This window comes from Fulmarus glacialis, unplaced genomic scaffold, assembly GCF_000690835.1.
Source record: "Fulmarus glacialis isolate BGI_N327 unplaced genomic scaffold, ASM69083v1 scaffold12020, whole genome shotgun sequence".
Classification (NCBI taxonomy): domain Eukaryota; kingdom Metazoa; phylum Chordata; class Aves; order Procellariiformes; family Procellariidae; genus Fulmarus; species Fulmarus glacialis.
The window spans coordinates 1-12,314 of NW_009188401.1; the positions used below are offsets into that span (position 1 = coordinate 1).

At 52.7% G+C, this 12,314-nt stretch overlaps 1 protein-coding gene across 1 annotated transcript; it reads right to left on the bottom strand.

Annotated features, from left to right (window-relative positions):
• Positions 1 to 4,518: 4,518 nt before the first annotated feature.
• Positions 4,519 to 10,265, bottom strand: MYL4 (myosin, light chain 4, alkali; atrial, embryonic). Its single transcript, XM_009578498.1, has 6 exons — positions 10,119 to 10,265; positions 9,270 to 9,297; positions 6,699 to 6,848; positions 5,964 to 6,137; positions 5,470 to 5,547; positions 4,519 to 4,776 (listed from the first exon to the last, which is right to left on the bottom strand). Exons 1-6 carry the CDS (start codon positions 10,215 to 10,217, stop codon positions 4,748 to 4,750), a joined length of 558 nt encoding a protein of 185 aa, XP_009576793.1. The 5' UTR covers positions 10,218 to 10,265; the 3' UTR covers positions 4,519 to 4,747.
• Between the last annotated feature and the right edge of the window lie 2,049 nt (positions 10,266 to 12,314).

Below are 12,314 nucleotides of genomic sequence, written 5' to 3' on the forward strand. Positions count from 1 at the left end.
CCGGAGGCCTGCCGTGTGCTGTGTCGACCCGGCCCCTGGTGCTGGGCTTTGGCTGCTGGTTCCCTTGTCTCTGTTCCCAGTGTAGGGGATCAGCACGGCACAGGTCCTGCCCCCGTCATTGACAGGGGAGTCCTGAGGTTGTGTGCTGCCAGCTCTCCCCGGGCAGGAACAGCCAAGATAGCCAGGCGTAAAATGGGCAGATTGGGGTACCGGGGCAAGGGGGGTAATTTGACAATTACAACTTGAATCTGTTTGCGGGTGCCAGTTCATCTGACGTCTCCCAGCACAGAGAGAGCTCTTTTCCCTTCCCAAAAGGATGGAATAAAAATGCACAACTAAACTTCAATTTATTAAAAATACTGACCTAATAATAGCCATCTGCAACTAGCAGAGGCTGTCCTTTTCCAAACCCCTCCGCGGGCTTCCTGTAATAAAACAACCACATAACACCACCCCCAGCACACGCGCGCACACCTACGCACATGGACTCCCTGCTCTCTCCTGCTCCTTCCGATACCTTTTTTGCACTTGCACTCAGCTGCCTGAAGGACGGATCCTGGCACTGCCTGATGTGCTGCTGAGCACTGCAGAGCACATGTGGGAGCAGGGGGCCACATCTTTACGTGAAAATAAAATCTGCGTGCGTGGTGCTTTTGTTGAGAAGTTGCGTGTAGAGCAGGAGGGCTTGGCCTGCCTGCTTTGCCACTCTCTTTACATGTCTTTCTCTGCATTTCTGAAAAGCGTATTTACAAGTTTGTTATCACTCCAGTAAATCTGCAGGTGTTTGCTTTCAGGGTGTGAGCAGGTTGGCATGGAAAGGCAAAGCTTTCTCCAATCCCTGACCTCAGAGAAATAACAAAATGGGTCACAGAGCAGTGCTTTCCCCCAGGGATGGATACCTGGCTCGCTATCAGGTCGACCCGAGTCATTTTGCCGAACATGAAGGGTGCAAAGAACACGACACAATGAAGTGGCTGCCTTCCCTAAAGGCCTTTGGCCTCACACGCTGACGGTGATGATGGTGACGTGCGCGTACGTGGGTCTGGGGCTCTGAGGGAGCCTTTCAAAAAGCACAGTCCGTACTCATCATCCTCATCCCGATCTCGCTGCCCTGCCGTGTGCTGCTGATAACTCCTCAGGATGAAAGCTGGCTCCATCTGTCTCTTCCATCTCACAGGGCTCAGCGCTAACTCTCCTGACATCCAGACCATCTTTGGTATGAGTCTCTCTCCATCTTATCGCAGCCTGAGGAGACACAGCCATAGGCTCTCCTTGGAGTGGGGGGGTTATTTTTACCTCTCCTCAGAGTCCCGTGGACTCCAAGTGTCCGAACTATAAAAGGACAGTGTTGACTATTGTCTTGGGACATCTCGATTTATAGAGATTCCTCCAGTCCTGAAGTGCAGGTCTGCATGTGGGGATCACTCACCGGTATGCACAGATGCTTTTTATAAATGTCCGTGTGACTAAAACTGCCTCCTTCCCGGGATCCTCAGCTTTTCCAGAGGAGGAGGCAGGGCACGAAGGCACATGTAGAGGTATATAGCTATAGAGATATATACTACGCCTGTTCAAGTGCATCATTCCAACCTGCTTTGGTACAAATCAGCTCCGCTTAGCCTAAAGAGACAGAACAGGTCCCCAAAGGGAACCATGGCTGGCTGTTACCCCGAGGGTGCTTCAAAGGCTGGATTTCACAGCCCTCATATTTTTCTCTAGTTCTCTCCATCATTTTCCACTGCTCTCTTTCTGTCTGTCTCTTTGGTTTTAATTTACAGTGTCATTCCTGTCTGCCCCGAAGCTGGAGGCTCAAATACAAGGCTTGTACTCCGCATATAGGGGCAAGAGTGCAGCCTCTTGGCTTGCCAGGGCAGGAATATCACAGCTAGCAGGGCCCCTGGTCTCTGCTATGGATTTCCTCTGCAAGTTCGGGCAGGTCCCCTGCCTCTCCTCTGCTCGGTTCCTCTCTGCAGCAGCACGTTCCTCTGCAGGAGCCAATGCCACGGTGGTGGCAAGGGCAAACGTGACCCCGGAGTGAATGTGCAGCAAGCAGCGTCCTTTCTCACCCTGTCACCGTGGTCCTTTAACAGGTTAAAACACAGATAGTACATTAAAGATGCGAGATGCCCAGATTCTCCCTAATGGAAGCTGTAGAAATACCACAGACAGAAGCTAAAATCTAATCTTGCATCTATAAACAGCTTAGGTTGCTTTTTATGAGCATTTGAATCAAGCAGTGGGAATTGAAAGCAGCTGTTAGTCACTGCACAGAAACGAGCAAGTGGCAGCTGAAGTCAGCCACATCGGAGCAAAACGCCTTCCATTTCTAGTCAAAGTCACGGAGTGAGAACATTGGAATAAGGAACAAATCAAAGAAAAGCATTTTCTGCTCCCAGGTGTTCTGCTGATGGGAGGGCTGAGTTATCTGTCATGAATTATTCACCACTTCTAATGATGCTATGATGATTTTTTTGCAGGTAGGAAGAGGGAGAGAGCCACCAGCTTGCATTGCACAGCCCCCAGACAGCTTCTGGCTGTGAACACGGTGTCTGCCTGGAGAGGAACCGCCCAGGGAGCCCTGTCCTGGCTGGGCTCCATCCCAGGCAGGACACTGCCTGCACCCCAGGGACCCACTGTCCCATGCCATGAGGATGGAGGTGTGACCTGGCCCAGAAATACACATTGCTTCCCCGTTTTCTTTCCCCCTTGCTGATTCATCAGGATTCAACTTCCTGGAAACCAACCTTCAAAAGTAGATTTTTGGACCTGTCAGTGATATAGAAAAAAGAATGTTTTAAATGTTTTTGTTTTTTTTTTAAAGGGCCTCTGGCCTTTTTTGGCTGGGACAGGCAGCACGTTGATGAAGGAGAGGTGCCTGCTGATCTCTCCTGTGACAGGGACGGTGGCAGGGCCAAGCAGGTCCCTCTTTGCTCCATGGTGCAGTTCAGCCTGGACCTGGAGGCGATGCTCATGGGGCAGCATGTTGTAGGATGGATGGGCTATATGTCCAAAAAAGGGCTGGTTTTAGGGCAGAGAAGAGGTGAAGAACCTCCCAAGAACAGGGGGGTCCGTTTGGTGCGACCTGTCCCTCATGCTCACTTTGCTCCAGGCCTACCTACCTCCATCAGCAAGACATGGCCAGACTGCAGCCCAGCTCCTGGCCCCACACTGAGGGTGGGGTGATGAACAAAGACCCTCACCCCAAGTCTGAACTCCTCCCTCACATCCAGTGGTCATAAAACCTGCCTTTTTCGCCTCTCTGTGGGATCATCCTGCCATCTCCAATTGCTGGTGGAGACGAGGGGTCTCCTCCATCTACTGCTTCAATGAGTAGTCCAAAGCCAAAGCAGAGATACCATTTAAGGGAGTAAGGAGCAAAATTTAATGAGCCGATTATCACAGGAAAAACCTGAAAAGAATAACTTAAGGTTTAAAACCAAGTTGCAGATGTCTCATTGTATACCGAGGCTTAGGCACACACATGTGGAGGCCAACTCTTCATGGTGGCTCATGCGAAACATCTCTGCAGATGTGTGACATCCAGGGAGGAAGGGACATGGATGGAGGAATCTCGCTGTTCGTGGTGCTCAGGCGGGTTCAAACATTTCCGAGAGCCTGGGAGACAAGCATGAGAGGGCTTAATGCAATGAATCTTTGAGACAGGAGTGCTCCTTCTCAGATGAACCCAAAATGTCAATAGCCACAATTCCACACCATTAAAAAAAGTGTTTCATGCAAATAGTTTTGTGTAGAATTAAATCTCCCTGGCAGCGTTTGCCACCTAACCACCTATATTGCTGAGCTGGTGAACAGGAACCGGAGAGAAATGGATTAAACTAGCTAAAAAGGATGCTGAACATTCAAAGTTCAGACTTCTGTCTGCCTCCATTTTAACCTTCTGATGTTTAAAGAGATTTGTAGAGGGCAAAAAAGAAGAGATTTTTAAATGTTTAATTTGTGTATTTAGCAGTATCTGAAGGTCATTTTTTTCTTCTTTTTTTTTTTTTTTGCCTGCTGCCTTTCACACAGCTGAGGAGAGGAACAATGTTTAAGAAAAGTAAGCGAGATAACTAAACCGTAAGAAACTGGCAGGGGAGACTCGGGCCAGGTCTTAGTAATTTGGATTCTCTTTTAAATTGAATAGATTTCGGAGGGATAGTTCACCCTAAAAGAAACCTGTTTCTCTGTTTTCCTCAGGCAGACTTAGAGGAACATAAAAAGCTTAACAAGTATCAATGGTACATTTTCCATATTCTCTCTAATGTTAATGGGAATGTTGATATTTCTTAAGTATTAGCACAGCAGTATAGAAATTTCCTCGCTAAGTGTTTAGTATTTTCTTAGCATTTAGTAATTTACTGCTGCAAGTTTTTAAATATTTATTTCCACCGGCTGCTGTTTGATGACCACCTGAGCTCCTGGTGGGTTAGAAAATATATCGCCATAAACCACACCAACTTCTTTCTTTCCGAGCAGAGATTCACCACAATTAACCAGACCACGACTGACAGTCGCTGATGCTGTCCCGATAAATTTTAAACAGCACGAGTTACAAATGAGGTTTGTTATCATGAACACAGCTTTTTGTGCTTTCAGAGCTGGGATTATTCCTGTGGCATTGGTCCGCTGCAGGGTTGCTTGTGGGGTTTGGGTTTTGGTTCCTCTGCCCCTGGCTGTCATATGCAGGATTTCCAATTTCAGAGTAAGCAGCAGGAGACCCTGATAAACTCACCTGAAGTTTCTTCTTTCAGCCAGACATGATGTGCTTGACAAAAGCTGAGGAGGAAATGAGAAATGAGAGCATGAGAGGTCAAAGCATGCTGTGAGCTGTGGTGGGGTGGGCAGAGAGGCTGTGGGGGGTACCCCCAGCCCGGGACACCCCAGGGACGAAGGGGCTGTGCTCTGCCAGGACTGAGATTTCTCCTTCTGTTCCCATCTCTGCATGCCATCCCAAACCTGGTTAGAGGGATACCAAACCCCTCTTGAAGATGAGCCAGTACCGCTATCCCCAGTTTTCTGAGGCCAAGGGAAATGGGTACCCTCTTTTCCTCAATGCTCTCCAATTTAGGGGTTCCCAGATTTAGCCACCCCCTATGCCAGATTTTCACCCTCTTGGAGCTGCGAGCGATCTGGGTCTCCAAATGTTCCCAATTAGCCTCTGCTGTGAAAGATGCTGGCTTTGTTTATTTTTGATAGCTTACAACAAAACAGTGCCAAAACTGGGGATAAAACAGTCCTGAAACCCTTGGAAACATGCTGTCTTCAGCTGCTTTTACTGGAAATCACTGGCACAACCACCTTGTTCCCACCCCAGCTGACATGTCTCGCAGCTCTCCTCAGAAAGGCTTTGGAGGATGGTCCACACCTCCCTCTCAGTGATCACCAATGTCCTCGCAGAGGACACATTTTACACCCTAAGACAGGACAACCATATCTGAGATGGCCCCGAGGGGAATCTCTTGCTCCTACCTTCATAGTTGATACAGCCATTAGCATCTTCTTGCCCTGCCATGAGCTGCTCCACCTCGTTTTCTGTCATCTTCTCCCCTGGGAGAGGAGGACACAGAGGTGAGGGGAAGGGTTCTCAGCCTGCCAGGACCTTCCTGTCCTTCTTCCAGAGAGCCAAAGCCACCAGAGGAAGGAAAAGGAGATTAAAGAGGAGCTGTGCGCCACTACACGCTGGGGAGTGCTGGTGGGGGATTGTGAAGAGAGGACCAAGGTGCAACGATTGTCTGATAGTTGAGGATGTTATGGACTCTCCATCTTAGCTGGATCATGCATGAAGCTGTGGCATGGAAAAGGCCACACATTCAGGAGCCATTCACTCCTACAAAAGCCTACGAGCAGCAGAATAAAAAGGGTCTCTCCGACATGTGGGACCAGCAAACTAACCCAAGCCATTTGCCCAGAAAGAGCTTAGGGATGGCCTGTGTCCTGCTCCCCTCCCCAGGGCCAGCCCATACCCAGCGTGACCAGCACATGGCGCAGCTCGGCCCCCATCACCATGCCGTTGCCCTCTTTGTCGAAGACACGCAGCCCTTCCACAAAGTCCTCGAAGGTGCCCTGCTCCTTGTTGCGGGTGAAGTGCTGCAGGATGGGGAGGAAGGTCTCGAAGTCCAGCGTCTTTGTGTTCATTTCTGGAAGGGGAAGAGGAGATGGGGTCAGAGATTAACTTTGTTGGGCTGGTCAGCCTCTGAGGACCTCCTGCTTAACCTTCTTGGTCTCATTTCCACCTGAGTACAAGGGAGAAACCCCACAAAGTGATGGGACTGTTAGTATATTATACTTGAGATGGGAAGATCCATATGAGGCATAAAGTATTAACATCTGGGGACTGCACACAGGCTGCTGATATCAGCCAAAAATTAAAACCAGCAGGTAGGTCCTCTGCCACCAAGGCAATGCGGCTGCACTGGGACTGGTCAGGTTACACCAATTTGCACCAGCTCAGGATATGGTCTGCTAAGCATCAATTACCACCATCCCCAGCTAAGGACAGCCTGTTCCTTACGTCAGCCATGGTACAGGGAGGGGAAGCAAAGGAATTTTGCAGGAATGAAGCCTCTCTGCGTCATTTCCTTCCCAATTCCTTCATCTTGCAGGGCTGTTCCTACAGGGGACATAATCCTTAATTTGCTGCCAGGGAGCACAGGGATTTCTTGTCCCACCCTGTCCCCGCTGCCCCAGTTTGCTGTCACCTTCTGGTTTGGCCTTGCCCAGCACCTTCAGGACCTCTGCGTTGGTGGGGTTGTGACCAAGCGCCCGTAGGACGTCCCCGCACTGCGCGTAGGTGATCTGCATGGCTCCCGTGGGCGTCCGGTCAAACAGGCTGAAGGCTTCTTTGAACTCTGTGGGGAAGAAGAACTCGGATGTCCTCTGCCATGCTGGCCCCATTTCCCACCCCGCTGGGAGCGAGTCCTGCCTGGCAGGCAGGGAAGGGATGGACACGTGTGTGGTGGGTGCCCTCTGCACCCGTCGCTGCTGCCCAGGGCAGGCAGCCCTGTGCTTGAGCAACGAGCCACCGAAGCTTGCCAGACTCCTTCAACGAGTCGCTCAGCTTCTCGAGCAGGTTTTGCCACCCGTGCGGAGCTGCCTGGGTGAATCTTGCTGGGATTCCTGCACCACCTTGTGCTGGCAGCATTGGCTGCAGGTGCAGGCTGCTGTTTTTGCTGCAGAACATCCCCTTTGCTCTTCCCCTTTTTGACTCAGGGCCTCCTGAGGACCCCATGACCGTCCCACTGCACTCCCATGACACCTGCAACACCCCGTCCGCTCTGCTGGCATCCCCCCAACCCCAGCCAGGCAGACACAGCACGGCATTGCTCATGTTTGGGGAAGGATGACCATGTCCACCCCAGCCTTGCAGACCACATGTCGTGCATACTTGGAAGGACGTGGGAGATTCATTTCCAAGCTCGCTCCCGTGAATTATCATGCCATTAAGTGTTGCATTTTACCTGGAGGAAGGAGGCCTAAATTAGGAACAATTAAGGATCTCTTTCCTTCTGCGTGTGATGCTTTTCAGCTTCCTGACCTGCTGCTGGATTCTCTCTTTAATCCCAGTGTTGGTTTACATGGACAACCATGCTCCTGTGGCTGCTCAGAGCCTGGTCTCTGCCTCTCGTTTCACCCCAGAAGATCTTCTCCACTACAACAGGCTCCTCACTGGTGTCGAGGTGCAAAATGTGGGAAACCAGTCCTCCAGGAACCCCCCCAAGTCCTTACCCTCCTCCTCTGCAGGCAAGCCAAGGACCTCGAGGCTGGTGGCTGGCACCTGCCTCTCCAGCTGCTCCATGAAGGCAGCGAGATGGTGGTTTTCCTGCAGCGGATGCTCCACACGCTTCTGGATTTCATCCTGCTGCCTCCAGATCAGCGAGTCCACCTGAGCAGTTGACTGGCCCAAGCAGGTAATCAGCCTTTCCAGGCTGTCCACATGAGCGCTCAGAGCTGTGAGTTTCTTGTCCATGGCGCTAATGAATTCCAGGTTCTGATCCATCTTCTTCATGATGTCCTGCAATAGCTCACTCAAAGCAGAGCTGCTGTTCTTCCTGCTGTTGGGTGGGATGAAACGATCGCGGTCTCCATGCAGAGATGGAGGTGTCATGGTCTGGTAGGCATTGCCTTGGGTTTGGTGGGAATCCTTGCCCAGGGCTTTGGGTTTGCTCCGTTTTCTACTTGGCATCTTTATATTTTCTGCTAAGCCTCACCATCCCCTGGACCTGTCCCCACGATGTCCATGCCGTGTCCCTGTAGTCCGGTCCACGGTGCCCCCCCAGCACCTCGGGGTGCTGCTGTTATCCTGCTTGACCTCACAATGGCTCCATCTCTGCAGGTGAAATCCCTCCATCTGGCGCCGGGGGGGATCCAGGGAGGGACATCACCGCCTGTGAGTCCCGGGGTCAAGAGGCACCGCTACGAGGGTGCTCAGTGATGTCCCGACTACCTGGAGCCGCGGGAGCATGTCACATGCTCTGGGACATCGCTGCAGGTTAAATCCAAATATCTTAGCATTTTAGCTTGCTCACATTTCCACTGGCTCTCTTTTCTCCTTTCAAAAGCTGGTTTGGGGGCCGAGCCTGCAGGATACCGGGTCTCCTCCTCCCAGTATTCCCACCGGGATCTGCCCTCAGATCTTCTCCCTTCCCTAGTCTGTAGAGAGGCATTAAAACTGCGGAGAGATGAGAAATCCCAATCCCCGCTCAGCCCCTCGGCATGGGGCTGTCCCTGCATCGCCGGAGGCTGCTCCTCCTGTGTGAATCCCAGACTTTGAACCAGGCTGCATCTCTCACCATGAATGGAAAAATACCTTTTCCCTGCCAGGCTCTGAAGCTGGGATTATCCTCTTCGACTGGGGCACCCTCAGTGCAGGGCAAGGAGCCAGGATCCATTCATTGCTCCCGACAGCCCAGCGCTGCAGTCCCGGCTAAATCCCAACTCGCCTCCGGCATTGCTCCCGCCTCCATCTCCTCTCCTGCCTCCTCCCTTCCCACCAGCGCTCTTCCCCATCTCCTTACCCGTCCAATGCTGGTTGGGGACACGGCTTTCTGATTTCGTATGTCCCTTCTACCTGCTAGGAAACCTGACCAGCCCATCCTGGAGGATGAGCAGCGTGTTGCGGGGAAGGGGGTACCCGGATCCTGCTGGGCTTCCCTTCAGGAGGGGGTTTGGTGTGCGGGGCCTTGGCTCTCATGTCTGCTGTGAAAAACTACCTGGAAAAAGGACTCCCCGTTTCTAACGCCATCTCTGGGAGAAGGTGAATCTGCGCTTACCTTCGATCTGCTCTGCAGTGAATTCAATCTGTTGGGAGAAAAGAACAGAGCCGGGCATGAGGGCTGTGTTACTGCCGGGGGTAGCCAAGGGGCTCTCTCCTGCCTTCGGGCATCTCCCTCCCCAGGCTCCGCAGCCTGCTCGGGGCGGGGGGCCGTATCCATGCCGTGTCCGGCTGTGCCATGCCCAGGAGCGCTCCTGCCCTCGCTGCGGAGCCGCGATCCCTGTGAAAAGCGCAGCCGGCAATGGGTGGGCAGACAGCGGGGATGCTCGGGCCACAGTCAGGGCTGTTTTGGGTGGAAAGGGTGTTATTTCAAGGCTTGATCCCTAGTTCAAGTAATTAAACAGCCTCCGTGCTGAGCCTGCTATTAACAACTCTCCTGCCACAGCTCTGGCTTAAAAATATAACTATATCCTGGGGAATCACAGAAAAAGTGAGCTCCCGTTGTAGAGACTTGGATAAAGGATGCTCTCACATGGAGGAGACAACGCAGGCAGCAAAATACTTTAGGATGGAGACAGTGGGTGGCAGAAAAGCTTTTCAGTGCTGCCGGGCCCCCAACACGGCGTCTCAGCCAGGAGCCCTGGGGTGTTTGACTCCGCAGCCGGAGCTCTGGGCAGCGGCGTCCCGCGAGCGCGAAGCAGTTTCCTTGGGCTGGATGGGGGGAGATTGAAACATCCCCCCCAGCGAGGAGAGCACCGCTCCCAGCCCGCTGCATCGAAGCAATCTGATAATTTTCCCCTCCCAACCCTGGCTCTCAGCCTGATTAATGCCGTTTGCGTGGCGCCTTGCATCGCCTGGCAGATGGCAGGCACGAAGAAAGACGGTGACGTCTTCATTCCTCACTCACCTTCACGCTCTTGGGATCGAAGGCAGGCTCTCTCAGTGGCTCCGGCGCTGCAGCCGGTTTGGCTGCTTCCTTCTTCGGGTCGGGTTTCTTGAGCGGCATCGCGCTGGGTCTTTGCAGAGGTGCAGGGATGAGTCCTGCTGCCCAGCGAAGCAACCGAACGGAGGGATGAAAGGCAAAGTCTGCTCCTTCCCTTATATACGGAGCCCTGTCCTCACCCCGGAGGGGCAGGCCAGCTGCTGGAGCAACTGCTACTTACTATAAAAGGAAGAAAACTCAAACGAGAGGGGCCCCAACTTGACAATTGCCCGTTGTGATCGGCTCCCGGAGCGGCGAAGCCACCAGCCGTCCACCCCCCCCGGCTGCAAAAGGGGGGACGTCTCCCCCTCCAGCACCTGCACTGGGTGGGCTGCATGGGGGCCGCTTGCTAAACGATCACTGAAAACCTAAACGCGAACGGCCCCGGGTGCCTGGCAAGCAAATAGCAACACGACGGCTGATAAACCTGCCGCGATACCCACGGGAAAAGCGCGTCTGTTTTTAGGCAGGCCTGCAAGGGCAAACGCTGCAGAGCCCTTTTTAAGACTGGGATTTATGAAGTGCTGCTTCAAAGGAGCTCAGGCCTCTCTGAACGATCCCCCCAGCCTCGTGCTCAGGGTCTGGTTTGCCCCAGTCTCTCCCCAGGGCTGAGCTTGTGCCCTGGAAAAGGCCACACTGCAGGCAAGAAGCCGTGCCCACCTCCATCAGGATGGCTAACGAGGGTAATGCAAACGACGGCTAAAGCCCGGCATTTAATTCATCAGTTTAGGATCTTTCACAGCCCTGCGCCACTCGTCCCATGCATCCCCAAAACCTGCGGGGCAGAGCGGGCGATAGGGTCTCCTTTCGGCTCCTCTCCAGGCACCGGGCAGGCTCCGGTGGGAGATGCTCCTGCTCTCACCCTCCTTTCCCAGCTGTTTGAAGATCTGCAGAAGAGGCAGAAGAAGTCATTGAGGTTCAGCATCCCAGAAAACGGGGCTCGAGGGTTACACCGAGACATCCTAAACCATCAACTTAAGTATAGCCAGATTGCAGCAGAGCATGGGAGAAGGAAAACCCATCCCCAGTTTGCACTGGGGTCCCAGAGCTGGTATTTTGGTAACAGAAATAAATGGACAAAAATTAATTACAACAGGTGAGAGCATCTTCTCTGCTGTGGAGATGCTGCCCAGCCTCATTTGTCCAGCCAGTGCTTGCTTAAATTGCAACGAACGGGATAAATTGTGGAACAGGATCCTGCAGATGCTGTTAGTCCTGGTGCGAGAGCTACGAGGTCCTGGTGCTGGCCAGAGTCTGAGCCATTATATTTGTACATATATATATATACACACATTATAGATGTATGTATTTAAGTTTTGTTTATACATAGATACAGAAAATGCAGTTGTATTTGTATTTTCAGGTGGTTGAGTCAGGCTGGTTCAGGTCGTGTGGTATCACAGCGGCTCAGGCTTGGCATGACAGGGTAGGTCTAATCCTGCTGTTTCGGAGCTGCTGCAGGGCTAGGAGTGATGGGAACAGGGGGTGTTCAGCCCTGTGCCCAGAGCCCCCCCCCCAGCCTCTTCCCTGCCGAAACGCTGCTCAAAGAGGCTGAGCCGTCGCCAGCCGGGTTACGGGGGTCTTTCAGGAGGAGGCAGCAGCCGCAAACTGCTGGGAAATTTGCTGTCTGCCATCATCTCACGATTGCTAGCGTGGATTCAGGGAGCTCAGGGGGCTGGATGATGGGGCTGGGTGGGTGTCGTTTGCAATGATTGCTTTCTAGATCTTTCTATAATATAGCAAGTAATTTAGCAAAAAAAAAAAAAACAACATGTTTTGCTAACTGCGAACTCGGAGCCTGGGTCAGATTTCGCCTGCAGTGGGAATCAAATTGCCCCTGAGCGTTGCTGCCTCCCCCTCAGCCAGCATCCATCCATACACGCATCCATCCGACTCCAAAATAACCTCACCTTAACTCCGTCCTCACCCCCCAGCAGCTTCTGGGTCAGAAATCAGTACCCAGAAGAGCCTTCAGAAAACATTAGTCCTGCAATTTAACTGCTTATCCCTTCTCCTGTCCTCCATGCCCGTCCATCCCGATGAGCAAGCGCGGGAGCTGCGGTGCCGCTCGGCGGAGCGATGCCGCCGGGCTGGTGTCAGCACCCACGCGATGGGCCGGGG